At 42.9% G+C, this 22,298-nt stretch overlaps 1 protein-coding gene and 1 long non-coding RNA gene across 7 annotated transcripts in view; one reads left to right on the top strand and one right to left on the bottom strand.

Moving 5' to 3' along the window:
* IL1RAPL2 (interleukin 1 receptor accessory protein like 2) overlaps positions 1-22,298 on the top strand; it is a 1,439,628-nt gene that overhangs the window by 1,389,826 nt on the left and 27,504 nt on the right. For all 6 annotated transcript variants that reach the window (XM_068251064.1, XM_068251062.1, XM_068251061.1 and 3 more), the window contains one exon: positions 16,834-17,004. In XM_068251064.1, coding sequence (XP_068107165.1) covers positions 16,834-17,004 — 171 coding nt within the window. The remainder of the gene's footprint in view (positions 1-16,833; positions 17,005-22,298) is intronic.
* LOC137529100 (uncharacterized) overlaps positions 14,764-22,298 on the bottom strand; it is a 31,538-nt gene continuing 24,003 nt past the window's right edge. The window contains exons 2-3 of the long non-coding RNA XR_011023582.1: positions 18,829-18,892; positions 14,764-14,971 (exon numbers count right to left, since the gene is read on the bottom strand). This is a non-coding gene — a long non-coding RNA (uncharacterized lncRNA). The remainder of the gene's footprint in view (positions 14,972-18,828; positions 18,893-22,298) is intronic.

Below are 22,298 nucleotides of genomic sequence, written 5' to 3'. Positions count from 1 at the left end.
TATGTTGAATTTATATGTAAGTTGTAAAACAAAAGAAAAAACAGGGCACCGAGAGCCCAATAGTGCAATATAGTTTTAACAGAGAAAATCTGTCTAGATAGTTCGTGCAGAAATATACTCACAAAAAAGGGTCACCAGCAGGCAACCACTTGAAAGGCAGGTGGGGAGAATTGGTACCCGACCCCACTCGGGTATAAAAGTCGCTCTCTGTAGACAGGAGAAAAAAGGGGGCGTACCCCTCCACCAAGGGTGGATAAGTAATATGTATCAAACGCAGATAGAACAGAGGCGCCAAAAAGAGTAAAAACACTATTATTTAAAAACAGTAAAAAGAGGGAAGGTAAGGTGGACTTACCTCCCTCTAGCAGTGGAAAACAAAACTCTGAGGTAGAGTAGAATGCATTTATTAAACAGTGTAACTCCTAAAGATGCAACGCGTTTCGCGGGCCACAGCACCGCTTCCTCAGGCTATACAGGAGTTCAAAAAAGCTGTATCCAATCCAAGTATTGAATGATAGTGCTCATTCAATACTTGGATTGGATACAGCTTTTTTGAACTCCTGTATAGCCTGAGGAAGCGGTGCTGTGGCCCGCGAAACGCGTTGCATCTTTAGGAGTTACACTGTTTAATAAATGCATTCTACTCTACCTCAGAGTTTTGTTTTCCACTGCTAGAGGGAGGTAAGTCCACCTTACCTTCCCTCTTTTTACTGTTTTTAAATAATAGTGTTTTTACTCTTTTTGGCGCCTCTGTTCTATCTGCGTTTGATACATATTACTTATCCACCCTTGGTGGAGGGGTACGCCCCCTTTTTTCTCCTGTCTACTTATATGTAAGTTGGCACACTGTGCCCCCTTGTACCTCAAGTGTCCCCCTCTGTCTCCCTGTGCCTCCACTGTGCCATTGTGTGTCCCCAGTGCCCCCCTGTACCTCCACTGTCCTATCCTGTGTCTTCAGTGTCCCTTTCTGCCCCATGTGCCTCCACTGTGCCATCCTGTGTCCGCAGTGCCCCCACTGCCCTATTCTGTGTCTCCAGTTTCCCTCTCTGTCCCCATGTGCCTCCACTGTGTTCCTAGTGCCCCCTGTGCCTCCACTGTCCTATCCTGTGTCTCCAGTGTCCCTGTCTGCCCCTATGTGCCTCCACTGTGCCATCCTGTGTCCCCAGTGCCTCCACTGCCCTATCTTGTGTCTCCAGTGTCCATCTCTGCCCCCATGTGCCTCCACTGTGCCATCCTGTGTCCCCAGTGCCTCCACTGCCCTATCCTGTGTCTCCAGTGTCCCTCTCTGCCCCCCTGTGCCTCCACTGTGCCATCCTGTGTCCCCAGTGCCTCCACTGCCCTATCCTGTGCCTCCAGTGTCCCGCTCTGCCCCCTGTGCCTCCACTGTGCGATTCTGTGGCTCCACTGTCCCCTCTTGTGTGTCTTGTGAGTCTTGTGTAGCATCAATCTGTACTCACAGCCATTTTGATTAACCCCCAAACATGGCCATCGAATGTGGTAGTCATACTAAGCAGTGAACTGCAATGAATGCTCTGTGTATATTGTGAAACACTGTCAAAACAAATGTGCCATTGCTATATACGGTAAATACATAATAATAATTACAACATTAACAGTGGATGGAAAGTGTAGACCTTTTTTCAGATATATACAGAGCATCCCTGTCCAAGCCTGATAGCGTTTTCTAAATCTGAGATTTTTTTCATGTAATCCTTTAAATGAGCAGAAAGATTTAGGATTCTAAATATTTAAAAACAACAAAAAGTTACAACATAAAATGAATAAATATTTAAGATTCTGTGCTACATTTAGGTCACTAATCACATTTAAGCACATTTGTGATGCTGCCCATGTTAACTCCTCTGCAGAAAAGGCCAAATTTTCTTGCGTCTTATTCCTACCATTGACGCACGTGATCAGATGGCAGATTAGACTCTTCTGAGACTCATTTAAGTCACTCAACTTGCAGGGATTGTTCACCCATTACAAATGGGAAAGTGTCTCGGGTTTTAGCAGAACTATTTATGATAACATTCTGACTGTGAAGGATTGTCAGAAGTTCAGTGACAGAACTAAGTGATGGTGTAAGAAATCACATTGTCATATGAAGAAAATGTGAGCTTTTTCAGTAACTGATCATGGCTAGATTGAAATGAATTGGGTACCGGGAAAACTTTGTTGAACCTCTTGGATCCAAATCATAGACCAAACTTGCCAAAGCATCAGAAGACCAATACATAAGGCTTTCTTTAATGACAGAACAACAAAAACGTCATCACAAATACGGAGAGGTTAATTTATAACGCATGGAGAACAATGTAATTAGATCAGCCTGGGATCAACTTGAACATGTTCTTTTATTAGGTAGAAAAAGTTTGCAGCCCTCAATTGGGTTATGACATAACATAGTGAAGAAGACCCTGATGCTGAGAAAGATTGAGGATAAAAGGAAAAGGGATGGTAGAGAATGAGATAGCTTGATAGTATTATGGAAGCAACAAACATGAGCTTGGACAAGCTTGAGTAGCAGTAGAAGATAGAGTTGCCTGGAGTGCTGTGGTTCATGAGGTCACAAAGACTCAGACACGACTGAATACTGACTGAACAACCACAGCATGCTATATAGGGTGGGAGGAGCTGCCCCAACATGGAAGACCAATATAAGGTAATTAAAAGGAACAGCCTGTTTCTTTTAATTACTTACATTGGTTTTCCACACTGTAGCACCTCCTCCCACCCTGTATAGTTTAGTTCCCCTCTTCAGGGCAATCCCTGTGCCCCACACTCATTGGTCTCAGTTTGACCTTTTTCTGGAGTGCAACCCAAGTCCAACAGAAGACTTCCCACCCGAGTGGAGATGAGTCAGCAACCCATATTTGTTTAGATTATTTTTACACATTCCAAAAAAATGGTACACCATATCGGCTTATTTCCACTCAGTCCCAGGAGTTCAAAAAGCTGAAATTCAATTACCGTAGCTGGCATAAGTGAATTTCAAGTGCCATGGAAAATCGGTGGCAGGAACACTGCCGATAGAATATCGGTACATTTACCAATATTCTACTATTTAAAGTATATATTTTCTATAGTAAAAATATAGGAAATTGTTACTGATATTTTGCTATAGCTAAACATAACCCTACTCTCACACAGAAGCCTCCCCTCTGATGCTTAACCCTAGCAGCCCAGCCTCCCCCCAACACCCTTTCCGATGCCTAACACTAACCATCCCCTTTGCACAAACCCCCTTAACAATGCCTAACTATCCCCCCTGCACAAACCCTAACCATCCCAACTGCACAAACCCTTTTCCAGACCCCTAACCCTAACCGCCCCACCTGCACAAACCCCCTTCCCAACAACTAACCCTAATGGCCTGCTCTCGCACTAGCACCCTACCTGACACCTAACCCTAACCTGTCCCCCTGCACAATCCCTCTTCCAGATGCCTAACCCTACCCACCCTACCTGCACAAGACCCCCATTCCTAAAGACTAACCCTAATGGCCCGCTATCACAAAAACACCCTTCCTCACACCTAACCCTAAACACCCACCCCCCAGGACAAACCCTCTTCTAGATTCCAAACCCTAACTGTCCGCCCTGCACAAACCCCCTTCTCAACTTTTACTAACCCTAACCACCCCCCTAAACACCCTTCCTAATGCCTAACCATAACCAGTGCCTGAATTTCCCTTAGAAGAAGCTGGGGGGGGAGCATAAAACAAATTTCCCCTTTGTCTCCAGCTTAAAACAGAGAAACAAAAAATAGTAAAAAAACTGTCTGGTTCCCGAAATTTCCATTTTCTGACTTGACAATATTTTCAATTTAAGTCTAAGACTTAATGCCTGTTTGTAAATGAAAGGGACTGTTTTTTTTTTTTTTTTTTGTAGCAGTGAACTAAATTTTTATGTTTTATTTGTTTAAATAAAGCAGTATTTCTGGGGTTTCTATGCCCCTGACCTGCTCTACAGAATGAGTGCCACTCATCAGAAGTGATGAGTGGGAGTTTATGTCTTTCACTATGCTTGTAGTTTACAGGAAGTGTATGGTTTAGGAATTGTAAAAACTCACTTTCTCAACCAATATCCAGCCAGGCATACCTGAAAAAAATGCCGGGGAAATTTGGGCGCTGGTTGAAGCCACCAGTGGAAGATCAGCAATACTGCTGATCAGGGCAGTGTCCAAGCTGTAGAGCTCCCAGGTCGAGGGTCAATACTTTGCACCTATTACAATAAATTCGGACACATTGTTGCAATGCAGTAGTCAGAGTTGCTCCCCAGTATTAGGCAGCCCCCAATATAGCTAGCTAGAGGTGGCCGCCAGTATTAATTAGGCATATAAAGCCTAGCATAGGTAGCCACAGGAGCCCCCAATGTCATGTAGTCAAATGGGGCCCTCCCAGAATAGTTAGTCACAATTCCCTCCCCCCATGCCCTATTAGTATAGGTAGCCATGCATTATAGATGCCCCATTAATATAGGTAGCCAGAGAGCCCCCTATAGGGAGCCAGAAAAGCCCCCCTTCAGATAGCCAGAAACCCCACCCACCCCCCTCAATGAGCCAGATAGTCCCCCTTTAGGGAGCCAGTGAGACCCCCTTCAAGTAGCTAGAGAACCCCACTTTAAGTATCCAGAGAGCTACCCCCAACCTGTAGGGAGCCAGTGAGACAACCCATTCAGGTAGCCAGGTAGACCCCCTTTAGGTAGCCCTAGAGCCCCACTTTAAGTAGCCAGAGAGCCTCCCCCCACCCATCAGTAGGGAGCAAGTGAGATCCCTGTTTAGGTAGCCAGGGAGACTCCTTTAGGTTGCCAGAGAGCCCACGTTTAGGTAGCCAGAGAGCTTCCTGATCCTGGGACTCGTCTAATTGTAACAGTTCCCCTTACATCACGGTGCCGTGTAACAACAACAAAAAGTAATAAGAAAGTACTGTATATTTTGTACACAGAGACAACTTTGTATGCATAAAAAATTCTCAGTCTTTCTGGTTATGAAATCAAACTTTTAAGTTAACTTGTGCAAGCGTGTTATTGATATTGTATAACAAGTAGCTGGTGATGCATGGGTGGGACTCTATAATAATAAATAACATTTCCAAATATGCCATATTTGTCTAATTGTTTTAGGCAATGCAATAAGACCAATCACAAACTACCTTATAACAGACAGACAATGACTGGTGGCTCTTGGTTAGTTGTTGTAGGTAGCTGTAATTTGCTGCACAGCACGTGTGCAGTTTGTGTTGCCATTCTTCCTTGCGGTTTTTTGTACTCCTGCTCATGCCAACATAGTTATGAGTTAATATATCTGTCTGTTTTAGTTTAGCTGAGGCCATGCTGTGAGAGGCACAGATAGTGCAGATGTTGATAAAGCAATGTTGCAATTACTCATGTCTGAAAATTGTCTTATTTGTCAAAACAGTAATGTAGTCACTTGTGGGATATCATTTTATTACTGGAAACTTAATAAGACAAAATAATCATTGGTGATATAAACAACACCTGATTATCTCCATCTTTACAGTTTAATTCATTTCATTTGACAGCAGGAGTTGTTTACTTATCCTTATGGAACTACTGCTACCAGATTATCTTAGCCATACATTGTTGGTGTTACATCGTAGCTGGATAGTGTACTGGTAAGGCTGTTACATTTGATGTGGGATTTGAGCCCTTTGACAAGTATTCAAATCCCGGCTCAAGCCAGTACATAAAGCAGTAAGTAGTCTTTAGGCAAGGCTCCCTAATGATCCTGGTGGAGTATGCCTTAAAGTGAACCTCCGGACTAAAAATCTACTCAGCAGAACTGAAAAGGCTTGGTGTTTCTTTAACAGTTTCACAGCATCAGAACTTTATTTTTCTTACCAAAGCATCATTTTTAGCTGCATTTTTAGCTAAGCTCCACCCATCAAAGAAAAAAAGCCCAGGCTTTTTTTCCCTGATGCTGTGCAGAGCATGATGGGATTTCCTATGTTGTTATTCACGTTGCCTAGCAACTGGGAGAGGTGCTCAGGACACAGGACAGTTGGAACTGTGTCTCATGCTCCCTATCAACTGCTTTCAACCAAAAAGATGGCTGCCATCATGAAATCAAACATTTGCCTGCTCTTTTAAAACAGTGTGGGTAAGAGATTATATTACCTATCTATTTTAATTAACATAACTAATGTAACTTTATGACAGTATGTTTGTTTACGCTGGAGTTCCTCTTTAAAGAGAAATCTTAACCAATAATTTAACTTCCGCCCAATCAGTAGCTGATACCCCCTTTCCTATGAGAAATGTATTCCTTTTCTCAAACAGATAATCAGGGAGCTCTGTATGGCTGATATTGTGGTGAAACCCCTCCCACAGTGTGATGTCCGCACCTCACGGCACTGAGGTACTGACATCATACTGTGGGAGCCTTGTTGCACTGTGGGAAATAACAGCTGTTTTCAACTGCCAAAAAAGCGAGCAGCAGCTCTTTCCAGTGACACCACTTGCCAACAGTAAAAATGTCACCATGTGATAAATGTCAGAATGTAAATCAGGGAGAGGAAAGATTGTACAATGGGCAAACACTGACTAACCCATTTATACATAATTATTGTAAAAATGAAGCACTTTCTATTACGTTATTTTCACTGGAGTTCCTCTTTAAGTGCTGCAGCTCTGGCGCTGTGAGTCTGCCAAGAGAAAAGTATAATATAAATGTTCTGTCTCACTGTAGTAGTATTTGACTATTTATGCTTTTAAAGGACCACTGTAGTAATTTTATAGTATATTTTACTCTGGGACATCTTATATACAGCACTGTGCAGAAGTTTTAGTCAGGAATGAAAAAATGCTGTAAACAAAGAATGCTTTCAGAAATATTAATAATTGTTTATTGTTATCAATCTACAAAACGCAAAGTAAGCGAACAAACGTAAAATCTAAGTCAAATCAATATTTGGTGTTACTACCTTTTCCCTTCAAACCCGCAACAACTCTTATAAGTAGCCCAAAGAAACAGGCAACATTGAGGATCGTAGACACAGTGGTCGGCCAGGGAAACTTAGGGCAGCAGATAAAAGACACATCAAGTTTATTACCCTTCGGAATCAGAAGATATCCAACAGTGCCATCGGCTCTGAAGTGTCAGAAACCAGTGGGGCCCCAGGTATACCCATCTGTCTGGAGAAGTGTGTGCAGAAGCGGTCTTCATGGAAGAGTGGCAGCCAAAAGTCCATACCTCTGACGTGGAAACAAGACTAATCAACTCAAGTCTGCACAAAACATAGGAACTGGGGGAAGAAAAATGGCAGGAGGTGCTCTGGACTGCTAAGTCAACATTTGAAATATTTGGCTATAGCAGAAGGCAGTTTGTGTGTCGAAGGGCTGGAGAGCTGTACAATAATGAGTTTCTGCAGACAACAGTGAAGCATGGTGGAGGTTCCTTAAATGTTTGGGGCTGCATTTCTGTAAATGGAGTTGTAGATTTGGTCAGGAATATGATTAATGGTGTTTCCAATGCTGAGAATTACAGGCAGATACTTATCCATCATGCAATACCATGAGGAAGGCTTTTGATTGAACAAAGACATTGAAGTGACACAGTAACAGTCAGTACACGTTGATCTCACAACAAACAGTGAAGAGTCAAGAGGCATTGTCACTAATGTCTGTGACTAGGGTTTAAATTCGGCATTATTCAACCAAATACCGAAATTCGTGTTCCAATTTTTGTGTTTTGAAGGCATTTTCTATTGACGACAATGCAATCAATAATTTTGCCAATGTGAAAATTGGCTTCGGAAACAAGAATTTTCAGCAATCACGTCATTAACACTATAAAAATTGGATAAGGAAACAAGAATTTTCAGCAAACACATCATTAAAACAATGGCTAGTAAAGTGCACATTGGTTTCTGAAACAAGAATTTTCAGTAAACAGTGACACCAACAAGATGGCTGCCGGGGAATCCCCGCTCCCTGCAGGCTACCTTGGGGTGGCAGAACAAGCAGTTTTCCACATGGATGGGGGGTATAGGGGACAAGAGCAGGGGTTGCCCTGGTCAAAGCAGGTGGTTTTGGCACACAATGCTCAGCGGTGAGCACCAAAATTAGGCGCGTCTATAGCATTAATGCTATAGTGTACGAGGTGAGTAAGGGTAATTCGGGGTTACATCAATTGCCGACCCCTGAATTACATATCCCTCTGAGTTGCATCTCCTTCCGAGTTGCTACGACTTGGAGGGAAAATAGTATTGAACAATTGAGTGGCAACAGGTCAAGCCATCATTCAACTCACCCTGCGCCCAGCTCACAAGCATCGTACTAATATATACGCACCCTGTTCCCCTGGGCTCCTCATTCATGTGAAAATCTGCTCGTTCTGCCACTTTAGTGTGGCCTCTGGGACCAAGGTATCCCCGGCAGCCATTTTGTTGACATCACTATGGGGTGAAAATTCTTGTTTTAGAGGCCAATTTTCACGTTCCTAGAAATTGTGTTGATGCCGTGTTTGCTGAAAATTCATGTTTCTGAAGCCGATTTTTGCATCGGCAGAACAAAAGATGCTACTCAATCTTCAGGATTTGAATCGGAATGCCTGAATTCCGATGCAAAAATCCCAGAGCTGTTCCGATTCCCAGAGTTCATCCTTATCTGTCACACAGGTTTATTTTTGTTTTTTTGCCACACTGTGATCATTGATCACACAGTATGGTCGGCCACACGAGCATTGCTATGACGCTGTGTGGGGGTAACACAGCACCCAGCATGTCACAAATGTCCGACACTAATTTAATTTTGTACAGTGACAATGGGCTATAACAGTGATGTAGTGACACACACAGTACGGTCACACAGATGTTGATGTGACAAGATAACATTAAGTGCAGCAGGCAGTGACCAGCAAAGCGGTATTGTCACAAATGCCCATCACACTGGCTTTTTTTTGGGGGGGGGAGGGGGGCGGCACACTGATATCATCAATAACACAGTATGGTTAGTCTGAGACAAGATGTGGAGCAGCTTAGCTACTTGCCAACCACGTCACGCCGGGCGTGGACATGGCGGCAGCCCCAGGTCCTGCGGGCCTGTTTTGCAGGAGATTGCACGCTAATGCACGCGCATCTCCTCTTGGTAGGCGGAGCTCCGCCCCGCCTTCAGTTTTCCATCGGCGGTCGCCGCTAGGAGTCTATTCACTCCGTACAGCACTGTGATCTAAGGCAGTGCTGTACTGGGCACAGCAGTATGACATGGCTGTCCCCCTTGTCGGCTCGGGGGTGATCCGCTGTCATAGGCTGAAGCCTATGCCAGCCGATCACAGTGATTGGCTGACAGGGGGAGGGAGGGAAGGTGTACATAAAATTAAGAAAAAAAAAATACATTTTTATTTAAAGAATAATAAAATAAATATTTACAAAAAAAATAAACATGAGGGGGGATCAGACCCCACCAACAGAAAGCTCTGTTGGTGGGGAGAAAAGGGGGAGGAATCACTTGTGTGCTGTGTTGTGCGGCCTTAAAGCTGCAGTGGCCTATTTATTGAAAAATGGCCTGGTCTTTAGGAGGGGTTAACACTGTGGTCCTCAAGTGGTTAAGAGAGCTGCAGCCCAGCTTGGGTGTGCTCAATAGTCACATGGGTGTTGCTGTGATGCCGTGTGGGAGTAACACAGCACGCCTCATGTCACAAATGTCAGACAATTACTTCTGTGGAGTGACGGTGGGCTGTAACGGTGATCACAGGCACACCGCAAAAAAAGCAATAACAAACAAGCAGGATCAATGTCACTGTCAGTCCTCAAAAGGACTATTGAGGGTTCCTGAGTTGGCAAACTGCAAGTAGAAGAGCACCTAGGAAGCAGCTACACAGCACACTATTCACAACAATATGCACAATACTGCCTATCTCTCATTGTCCCTCTATCTGCAGCAGTACCTCTCCCAGTAGGGAGACTGAGTGGTGGTGGCCTGGGTGGTGATCATGTCTGATTTGCCATCCTGACTTCAGGGTGAACGGTCAAAAAAAGGCCCTATGGCATAATATAGGGCAGGTGTGAAGTTCACATTTTAAATCAAGAATATGCTTGCAATAGTGCAGGCAAAGTCATTTGCCTTTCAGAAGACAAAATAACAAAACGTAATCAACCAGCATGGTAACTCCAAGGAATATTTTTTTCTGTGTTATAGAATAGGACATGTAGAAAACTCATGGGGGTTATTTATCAAAATCTGAACAAAACGGCGTATCATCATGCTGAGCCTCAGCCATAATTTTCTGCAAATGTAAGGCCAATTTAAGGCACCAAAAATGACATGCAGCGAAATTGAAGCTGATCAGGAAAATAATGACGCTAGGCAAAAAATGGAAGTTTTCACACTGCAAAAGTATAATATAATTCACAAATACAGTATATACCAGGTCAAGTTCAGCATTGCTTTTATTTTTAATTGCTTGTTTTGTTTTTAAAAACCCAACCTGCTAGTGATGAGCAGAAATTACACATAAGCGTAATTGCGCATCATAATTCACAATTACGCATCGTAATGCAAAATATCAGGGAAAATCGTAATTCATTTTGTATGTTATGGTTATTGCTATCCTGTTATTACAAGATATGCCACCCAATACCCCAGTGTTAAACAATCCTGATCCTCCTTATTGATGCTAATCCTAGTTGTCACTATTAGTGGTACTCCACTAACAGTCATTTTTGGTTTATGAAAGAGGACAAACTTCATGCAAAAATGACAGCATGTCCCAGGACTGTGCTGCCACCTGCTCCAAAAGGACCTGCTTTCATGCTGAGCATCATGAACAGTTGATGCTCATCATAATGTGTCACAGGCAGACACATTGGAAACACAATGGAAATTGCTGTCCTAAGATTTTACCTTGCAGTACATTGTAGGGGTAAAAAAATGACAATAGGGCTTGGGTCGGGCTGAAATTGGTCGCATGTAATAATTAGACATGCTGCAAGATGTAAAGTCTTCGTGGTCAATGGGGTGCATGGCGAGCGATATCGAGATGAGCAAAAAATGTGACAAAACCCCAGCCCTTCCCCCCAGTGCATTATACTTTACCTGCAATCAGCATACACATGCCCCCACGTGGTTGCCGGAGTAACGTAGGCGCATCATGTGTGGCATCACACACTTTCCTACGTATATGCTGACAACCACTTGGGTCGTGTGAATGCAGATTGCGGATGGAGCCTGGAGCCAGTGGCAGGCACAGACAGGTGAAGTATAGTGCACTGGGGGGCACATTTTACATTACGGTGGACAGCATCAGGCCAACGGATGCGAAATCACAAGGCCGATTCCTGATTGATTACAGCATGAAATTGACCGGGAATTGGCCTACGGTGTATGGACAGCCGACATCTCTCTAATCAGATTCCATTAGAGAGAGATTTGTCTCTTGGTCCAATCTGCCCATCATCGCTAGATGTATGGCTAGCTTTACTGTGCTTGTGTTGCTAATAGCTTTACATTTGTACAAGAACAAGAGCTTCAATAGCATCCCAGCAATGCAGTTCGACCACAAGCTTGTTGAAGGGACTTGAGGTCATGTATAGTAATTGCCGTTTATAAGGGAGCTAACTTTGTGTCCATGTGCACCATGCGCATACACCAGCATAAGCTGTCTGCATGCTGACAAACATACAGGGGAAGGGGGGAGTGCACCGAATTAGACCCTAGCCACAGGGGTCAATGATAAGAATAAACATACATATATCCAGGCACATCGCCTCTAGTTAGGACATTAAATAAATTTTTAGGGAAAGGGAGGTGCTGAAGGGGGTGTGGCTAGAAACAGCAAAAATCAATTAACCCTTCGCACACTCACATGCAAATGTTCAAACAAATGCATTCACAGATTTACTCATCCAGGCACAACTGTTATCCCTACAGCTAAATTAAAAGCCAGGGTTTTAGTTCACAGAAGAATGCATTCTTATGCTTAGTCACCTATACTGCGTAGAAGTACCCAGGTAAACATAGGTGTCCTAACTCTGGCCCTGTAACATGCATAGTGCAGACATGCAAACACATTCATTGCATCAAACCTATCAATGGATTAGGAGCACACATCCTAACTTCCTCTCCTGGGAAAGACAGTGCATCTTACCAATCGCACAAGGGAGCTAACTTTATGTGTCCATGTGCACCATGCGCATACACCAGCATAAGCTGTCTGCATGCTGACAAACATACAGGGGAAGGGGGGAGTGCACCGAATTAGACCCTAGCCACAGTTTATAAGGGGTTCCTGAAGTTACAGAACAAAAGTGCTACCATCATTATTGCATGCTTGGGTGTAATGCTGGTCTTTTGGTATCAGTAATTTATGAGTCACACAACTAGAAAAAAAACATGCAGCCAGTGGAGTCACAGCAGAGGCGGGACCCCTAATTTGCAGGATTTATCTAGATCAGTGCCTCGGAAGGTATTGGAGGCAAAGGATCAGCACTACAAACAAGCATGTAGCATTTTCAAAAGAAAATCTGCAATTATACATTCCATACTGTTCTCAATTCAGATGTCCTTTAAACACTAAAGTAGCCCCACTTAGGAACAGTAGTTTGTTTGTTTTTAAGCATTGTAATGTTCTGAGCTTTTATGCAGTCTGCCTACAGATCGCACAAAACAAGAATCATTTCAGAAACTCTACGATGCTAATTTAATTGCACTGTGTTCGAATGGTTTTAATTAGCTAGCTAAAAAACTCGCAAACAGTGGCTCCCATTGCTATAAACCAAGTTACATTGGTATGAAGATATTACAACCAGAGTTTGTAGCAGGCATATCTCTGTAAGTAGAATTAGGTCATGTTCACATGCTTTCGGAAGAGTGAACGCTTGAAAGTTCAGTGGGCATAACGTCTTGTTAACCAAAATGTCAAAAGCAAGGTTTTAGCCATGCCTCCTCACAGAATTACATTTATTGACTGTAAGGTCACTCTATTGGAAATATGTCCTGGCGACCGGTAGAAATCGCCTAGAAGTACCCAGAGACATTAGAATCTTAATACAACAACAAGGGACACTGAATTACAGTACAAATGTGCTGAATCGTAAAGGATCAAAGTGCAATTCATAGACCAGAAAGGAAACATCCCTGAATAAATATGCACCACCAATCATACAATTACGTCAACTTAAAGCAAACCTGAACTAAAAATTAAAAGTCAAAATAAACAAACACACATCATATTTACCTACTGTGCAGTCTACTCATCAATCTCTTTCTCCTCTCCGGTTTGTCCACTGTGATCAATGGAGTTCTCAGTCCTCTATCTTGAAAATGGTAGTTACACCATTACGGCTTCCTGGTCAGCACACTGTTTAACTGTTATATCGCACATGTGAGCCATAGAGAAACATGGACATTACCTTGCTCATCAGTTATCCTCTCAGTTATAACTGACAGAAACTAATGTATAACTGACAGCAACTGATATATTTAAGTACTGACAAAATCTTGTCAGAACTGGAAAGAAGCATTGTAAGAAGAAGATGGTGAGCTTCTGAGAGGAATTGATGGCGAGGTAGAAATATAATGTTCATTTGCAGGTACATCATGTGTTTATTTTAAATAATTTTACTCAGTTCAGGATCCCTTTAATCATCTATATTATAAATTCCATCTCCACATAGAAAACCATTTAGAAACCAAATAGACTGGCATGGATTACATTAGCCCACAAGAATGAATCCCACTCAATAATACAAATATGTGTTGGGTAAGACCTTCTTATAAATGACAGTTAATAAATGGCAAGTGAGAGTTATTACATATCTTTGCATGTATGCAGCATACATGTAACATGTAATACCACTGGTGAACATCATAACAATATAAACCACCAACAAGTGATTACATCTATACTATACAATAAAAGTTGGGTTGATTAATATGGGTTTTTATAGTGGAAGAGAGGGTGAGAACTGATGAAAAAGCAATTAAACAGATGCAGGGTGGTTATCATGCCCAATCTAGTGATATGCACTATGTATAACAAGACATGGAGGCCTCTGAACCCCAATGCAAGTGTGAACATGACTTCAATATAAAAGCATAGACACTGGGCAACAAATAGAGTAAGAGATCTAGTTGCATTTGTATTACTTGTGTCAGCACTTTGGCGTGAAATAATGTCTTCTCCCAGACTACAACAGCCATCCGGCTCAATGTGATATGGATTAAACCCACGTTATCTACAACATTTCAAGTCTGCATCTACAATTACAATATATATATTGTTTTCTCAAGAACACAAGAACAGTATTTTTCACTCTCACCTTGCAATGTAGGTCCCCTGGTTTGAATCCCACCCAAGACACTATCTGTGTGGAGTTTGTATGTTCTACCCTTGTATGTGTGGGTTTCCTGCAGGCACTACAGTTTCCTCCCACATCCCCAAAGCATACAGATGAGTTAATTGGCTTTCCTCTAAATTTTCCCTAGACTACGATGGACATATGACTATAGCGGGGATTAGATTGTCAGCCCCTCTGAGGGACAGTTAGTGACAAGATACACTCTGTAAAGTGCTGGTGCTTCCACCAAGGAATGTTACATTGGCAAAAGGTCCACATCTGTCATACAGGAGCATTGTGTGAAAGTGATGCCCCCTGTAGCATGGTAAATGTGCAGGTAAAGTCAGTGCATGTATGTAGACACATGTAGTGTTTAGTTATTATTAAGTGGAAAATGCTCTAGCAGAAAAACCAGCATGGCTGCTCCCATCATCATGGAGAAATAACTTATGTATACAGTTTATTTTGCTGTTTGCAGACTTCATCATGAGTAATTTTATACTGTTCTTTCGGCAAGGTGTTTATTATTGCAGCAGCAGAGCATTGCCATGGCCTAAATCTATGTTTCTGTGAAGGCCCTTAATTATTCAGGTCACGGTATATCCAAAGAATAATGACATTGCCTCATATGGAAGATGTTTCATTACTCCCGCCGAGTGACTTCTTCATATCTAAGGAGTGAAATAAAATATCAAAGTATTTTATAATTGGATTATCAGTACTTGCAAAATGCCTAGAAATAGCTTTCACTGACTTGAACTAAAGAAGTTGCTCGGTAGACAGTAGAAGTGATGTAAAGTTTTCTGAAACAGAATGCTGGCCGGGCCCCGTTGATGCCAGCTTAAAGGGACACTTAAGTCTCTGTAAAAAAATGAGTTTTACTCACCTGGGGCTTTCAGCAGCCCCCTGCAGTTGTATAGTGCCCACGCAAACTCCATCAGATGCTATAGCAGCATAGAGGGAGCTATTGTGGCTGGGAACGCGCTATTGTGGCCGGGAACGCGCTATTGTGGCCGGGAATGCGCTATTGTGGCCGGGAACGCAAAGAATCACTCACGTTCCTGGCCTGTCGCCGAAACCGGAAGTGGCTGCTGGCGGGGCCAGGAGCATCTGATGGAGTCTGCGTGGGCACGATACAGCTGCAGGGGGCTGCTGGAAGCCCCAGGTGAGTAAAACTCATTTTTTTACAGAGACTTAAGTGTCCCTTTAAAGCGGAATACAACCCAGCATTTCATCTTTGCTCTAAAACATTATTTACAGCATATTATATGCAACCAGCATTTTTTTTTTTTTTACTAGACCAGCATTCGAAGGGTTACACACAGAGCTTGAAATTCAGTGCAGTGAAATGTGGAGGCATCCAAAGCTATAGATTGTGTTATCTTTTGTTTACTTAAATGTATCAAGTGAGGAATGTGACACATTCTCTGACTGTGGAGAAGCAGCTCCACACAGACAGAGACTCTAAGCATGTCTGCCTTCAATACATAATGAATAAAACCAGTTATTAATAAAATGCAAAGTCAGCTCACAAAGCAAAAAACTGTACTTTTGAGAACCTATAACTTCTAAATGAATAATAATACTTATGCACAAATGCAAATATGATAACCCTACGGCATATAAAAAGTAGGAAAACATGTTTTTATTGAATATTATGTCAGGGTTTTAAACCGCTTTAATTTTCTTTTCTTTTTTTATGGGAAAGCAAGCAAATGGTAATGTTGGTGTTTTAATTCGGCATATTAATTATGGAACTCCTGAATACTCCTGAACACCATTTTCAGAACCATTTCAGCACCGGACAAGTGGACAGGTTCAGGGTAATTCACTTACTTGTGCTTCACCGCGCGTTTCACATGACTCTACTCAGATCTGGTACAAGTTCCTCCAGCACCAAAGGATGAGACACCAAAGTGTGCCCCTCCATGGCTCCCTCCCCAGCAGTCACACACTGATTGCTATTAGACTAAGAGGAGCTCAAGGGCCCCAAAGCCCCCCAACACCTTAATCTCTAGGTATCTGGCTTGAAGTCTCTCTGCTTCAAACACAATAGGGGAATAATAGTTGAGTGATTTGTGTGCCCCTTCCTACACTGTGCCCTGAGGCTGTACCTCTCTCGCCTCTGCCTCGGCCTGGCCCTGACTCCACTTCTTCCTTCCAAAGCCAAAAGGAGGAAGTATCAGAGTCACGTGAAATGCACCATGGAGCCATGTAAGTGAATCCCTCTGACCCTGTCCACTGAAATGGCGCTGAAGTGGGGTGTTTAGGAGTATTAGGTTATTCCAAATGTGATGTGCTGAATTACAACACCATCGCTAGTAAATGGTATTATCTTTATTAAATTTAACTGCAAGGTCTTTCTGACTAATGTGGTTTTGGCTTTTGCTAAAACTTGATTGTTCTACTTGTCTGTTTATCTACACATCTAATATATATCACAAGGTACATTATTATTTTAATTGTGCACATAAATACCAGGTCATGAATTAGTTTGATATATTTACTGTTTATTTCCTGTTTCCTTCCTAAGACAACAAAGAATATGATGCATACCTTTCATACACCAAAGTGGATCCAGACTCATTAGATCATGAAAGCAAGGAGGAGGAACAATTTGCACTAGAAATACTTCCAGATATCCTGGAGAAGCACTATGGATATAAACTCTTTGTGCCAGACAGAGATATGATCCCCAGCAGCAGTAAGTACAATCTAACTTGTCTAATATGGGTTGGGAGGAGTCATCACACATCTAATCAGAAAGACAAAGTTTGATACCTCGATGCTGCATCATCTTTAATAAGGCACGGTAAAACAATCTCCCACTATTCATAGCTCATTTTTATTGCTCTCGGCTACATTTGACATTAACTGTGGCAAATAGGATCATTTTGATCATTATGTCTGAAATCTTTTTAGTGGAATACAATCAGTCAGTGCAAACTTAATCATTTTAAGGTGGTGGTAAATCTGCATTAATCTCATGACTAGTAATGGAACAATGATGCAATTAATTTTTAATCAGATTTCGGTAGAAATAATTCAAAGGAAAGCGTGTGCTGTGTTAATGGTCACTCAACCCAATCAGTTCTAAATTAAACAAATGTTGAGTCTGACATAATGGCCACTTTAGCTAGGTACACAAGTTGGATTGAACTCAACAGTGTCAGACAATAAAGACCACCTCGGCCAATAATCGTGTGAATCCAACATGTGTACAGAGGCCTAAAGCAAACATATGTCAAGTTTTAACACATTGTCCACTTAAGCCATGGACACAAGCTGGATTGAACTCAGCAGTGGTGAACAATAAAGGCCACCTTAGTCGAGAATCTTTAGTGAATCCAGCATGTGTACAGCAGCCACCCGACAGCATGCCAGATCTTTAGCAATCCCCGATGAGCAGATTGTTCTCCCCGCTACCCCGCCCATGGTTAACTTCTCGTTCATGTGCCACCTGTTGTCTCTCTGCTCCCCTCCCTAGCAACTGAGGTGTTGCAAGCCTGGAGGCTCATGACGCATCTGTACAGCGCTGACACGGCACTGCCGCCCTACCGGCTGACAGAAATGGCTCGGTGTGTACGAGTGCTTTCTTTATAATCTCTTCAATTCTCAGTTTGAAAAATAAGTCCGTATGGAACTTTACCAGAAACTTTTTTTTTAGCACTTCTTGGTAAAGGAGGGATATAGTCCTGCTATATTCTTCAAATCTGTGCATTTATCAGTCTGTGAACTGGAGCATCTGCTAGCTTATAGTGATATTTGTGTAAAGGCGTGTTGTCATGAAGTCACACTTTCACCAACCTGACTTGAAAAGAGCCTCTGGCTACAAAATGTCATGTTTCTGGGCAAATTTAAAGTGATCTTCATCTTCCGTTAACCTTGTCAGGACCACAGGCTTTACCCCCCCCCCCCCAAAGACCAGGCAATTTTGTGTGAAATAGGCCACTGCAGCTTTAAGGCCAAGCTGCAGGGCCGCACGACACAGCACACAGGTGATTCCTCCCCCCCCCCCCCTTTTTCCCCCACCAACAGAGCTTGGTCTGATCACCCCCAGATTTGTTTGTTTGTTTGTTTATAAATAAATATTTGCTGTCTTTTTTAATACATTTTTTGATTTTTTTTTTTTATATTTTATGTAAATTACCCTCCCTTCCTCCCCCATCTGCCTATCACAGCGGATCGCTTTTGAGTCCCCCAGGGGGACAGCCATGTCACACGGCTGTTCCCAGTACTGCGCTGCTGCAGATCACAGCGCTGTACCAGTAATTAGACAGCGGTTTCGCTGTCTAACAGTCTCCCGACCGACGATTGCTCCGGGCCACCCACCAAGCAGGAGATGCATGCGCATCCTCCTGCAAAACAGAGCCTCAGGACTTCACGCCGATCAGCGTTATGCGGTCCTGGGGCTGCCGCCGCAGCCACGCACATTGGCATGAAGCGGTCTGCTAGAGGCAAAAGCAAATTTCTGCCAAATGAACTCAATACATTATAAGGGGTTTTAACACACATTTTGACATCTTACCTTTCTGAAACAAAATGCTAAATGGGAGTGCCATCCTTTTGCAATCATTTGATCAATCACAGAACTGCAAAATGTAAGACAAAGCTTCAGGTTATATACTGCTAGAACTCACCTATTTACAGGGTCACATAAGAAACTTTGAGTGGAGACTCAAAAAAAAAAAGAAAAAGAAAAAAGAAAGAAAGAAAAAAAACTCTAACAAAAAACCTAAATCACTCTTAAAGAGGAGCTGTCAGCTATACTCAGGACAAAAAACAAATATATAAGTAGATAAATACTTGCTCTACTTACATAACATATGTATTGCACTATCCACGTTATGATTCCTGTGAATTTTATAAAGGAAAAGTATAGAATCCTATTCTAGACAGTTTCCATATTTACTGTGGCTATTTTGAAGCCAGTCCTGATGTAATATCTGCCCTTAGTCTCCTCTGCCTGATTTGCCCGCCCTTCACTATAAAAAGTGCATTGTTTCAACAAGGGAGGGAAAGAGGCTTCAGCCAATCAGGCTGCATTAGTTAAGTCTGAGGGGAAGTAGAGAAGAAAAAAAAAGACAACCCAGCATGCCCTGGGACTTCTCTTTTGTGTACCAAATAAGAGTCAGGTAAACTTGGGAATGATAATTTATCAACAAGAAAAGTAATAGTGATTTTAACTTTTGGATTGCCTGATTAGCATCCTTATTACTTGTTTACCAGCTAAAAATAAAGAATTGATTTTTGATTTTATGCCCGACAGTTACTCTTTAAAGTGAACCTCTGGACTAAAAATCTACTCAGCAGAACTGAAAAGGCTTGGTGTTTCGTTAACAGTTTCACAGCATCAGAACTTTTTCTTACCAAAGCATCTGTAATGATCTGCTCAGCTGTCTGCACGGGCAGACAGCTGTTTGTCCATTCTTTAGGTCTGAGTGCTGCAGGTCTCCAGGAAAAGAAACCTGTCTTCACTTTGCAAGTTTCAGAGTTGCTCTGCTGCTGAGGAATTTGCATACACTTGTCATGCAAATTGCCTAGCTGCCTCCTTTGATGGCTTGCAGTATAAATACCTTGTGCTCCCAGAATTCATTGCTGGTCATGATGGTTTGTTCCTGCTAAACTCTCCTGGAGTATCAGCCTTTGCTATTGTTTGCTAAGATTATCTTAGAGTTTTCCTTGGGACTGCACTAGACATCCCTTTTGGCGTAGTCAGGTTGTATTACCTGTTTGCCTTGTACTGTCTCACTGTTGTGATTGTCTTGTCACCAGCGGCGGTCGACAGGAAATCGTTCTGTCTGTCTGGATCGCATCCGCTCTAGCGGTAGTGGCGGTGGTTCCTTCTGTACTCTGTCTGGAAGTGTAGGTCAGAGCTGCGGTTGCTTCTGGCTACTCCTTCTGTCTGTCTTGTCTGATACGAACGCTTGCTGTAGGCTCGATGAGGTAACCGTTTAGCAAGCGTTCGCGTTCTGTACCTCGTGTTTGTGTTACGTTGGTTAGTTAGGGTGGCACGCTTATCAATGGGCACCTAACGCGCGGTGATCGTGTCTTGAACGCGTTCACTTTTGCGAATGAGAGCGGTGTTCGCCTTTAGCTAGCGTTTGTTATTTTCCTTGAAGTTCTGATCATTGTTATTTGCTATGTCTTTCCTGCTACACTTGTGCTCTGTCTAATTCGGTCTTGTGTCACTATTGGCAATCGCCACTCTTGCGATTGCGTTCCTACTTCGTTTCCATTGTTGTGTGTTCACCTTCGTGGGTGGCGACTAGATTGGTGGACACACATACATTCTATCTCTGTGCTTATTCAGTCTTGTGTCGCTGTTAGCAATCGTCATCTCTTGTGATTGCGTTCTCACTTGGTTTCTGTTGTTGTGTGCTCACCGTCGCTGGGTGGCGACTAGATTGGTGGACATACATACATTCCATCTCTGTGCTTATTCAGTCTTGTGTCGCTGTTAGCAATCGCCATCTCTTGCGATTGCTTTCCCACTTGGTCTTCACTGTTGTGTGTTCACCGTCGCTGGGTGGCGACTAGATTGGTGGACACATACATTCTGTGCTCTCTCTCTCTTTAAGGGCTATCTCGCCCTGCATTGCTTCTACTCGTACAATTCCCGTCTGGCATCTGTGGCAGTACAGATCTCCACAGCTCCATCTGCTGGCAGGAATTCCCCTCTACAGGTGCATTGCACCACAGCTGGGTTCTGTCAAATTATACGCTTGTGGAGGATTTCCGCAGTGGCAGCGCGCATCCTGTGCGCTGACCACGGAGATAATTCCACAATCGTTACAGCATCATTTTTAGCTGCATTTTTAGCTAAGGTCCGCCCATCAAAGAAAACTGCCTGGGCTTTTTTTTCCTGATGCTGTGCAAAGCATGATGGGATTACGTATGTTGTTGTTCACGTTGCCTAGCAACTGGGAGGGGTGATCAGCACTCAGGACAGTTGTAACTGTGTCTCATGCTCCCTGTCACCTCCTTTTAACCAAAAAGATGGCTACCCTCATGAAATCAAACATTTGCCTGTTCTTTTAAAACAGGGTAGGTACGAGATTATATTACCTATCTATTTTAATTAACATAACTAATGTAACTTAATGACAGCATGTTTGTTTAGGCTGGAGTTCCTTTTTAAGTGCTACTACATGATATCTGTGGATGATTGCTGATGGATAAGTCTAATCAAATTAAAATGGATCTAAACTCAGGACTTCCTCTCTGCTCTAAAGATTAGGCACGGCATGATAACCTTTAGGGGGGAAAACCTTCTTTATTTCAATTTATGGAAATCCTAAAAATAACTGAAGTTTTAATAGTATGCAGTGTGCAGGGAGCACAGACAGGGTTAAAGCTTCAGTCTTTCCTGAAGAAGCAGAGCCAACCAGCACTGCTGTAAGTCACATCTGCTGATAAACTAATTATACTCTGAGGTAGTCAATGAAATACACAGGGCACACTGCAATTGATTTCTATAGTACACATGTGGAATGAAAACTTTTGCTGTGGGTCTGCTTTCTCCTGGGGGTATACCTAGAAAGGAAATGGAAGGAGGGGGGGAGGTGTCTCCTATGAGTCCTATATGTCCAATTATTAAAGAGAACCCGAGGTGGCATTGTATTACGTAAGTGGGGCACAGAGGCTGGTTGGTCACACTATAACACCAGCCTCTGTTGCCCCATCGTGTGTCTCAAAGACCCCCCTGCTCGCCGCTATACCCCCGCAGTGCTGGCGACACGCAGCGTGTCGCCAGCACAATGTTTACTCTAGCGCTGTCTGTCAGCGCCGCTCCGCCGCCTCCTCCGCATCGCCGCTACCCGCCCTCGTCCCTTCCCTCCCGCTGATTGAGGCTGGTGTTAGTGTGCCCAACCAGCCTCTTTGCCCCACTAACGTAATACAAGGCCACCTCGGGTTCTCTTTAAGCCTTTAACCTCCTACTGTATTAGAATAGAGAAAAATAATGTTTACTGCTTTCTGCTATATGATTGAGCACTA

This window comes from Hyperolius riggenbachi, chromosome 8 (assembly GCF_040937935.1).
Source record: "Hyperolius riggenbachi isolate aHypRig1 chromosome 8, aHypRig1.pri, whole genome shotgun sequence".
Lineage (NCBI taxonomy): Eukaryota > Metazoa > Chordata > Amphibia > Anura > Hyperoliidae > Hyperolius > Hyperolius riggenbachi.
The sequence above is the reverse complement of the archived record's forward strand: the minus strand, read 5'-3'. Positions and strand labels throughout refer to the sequence as shown.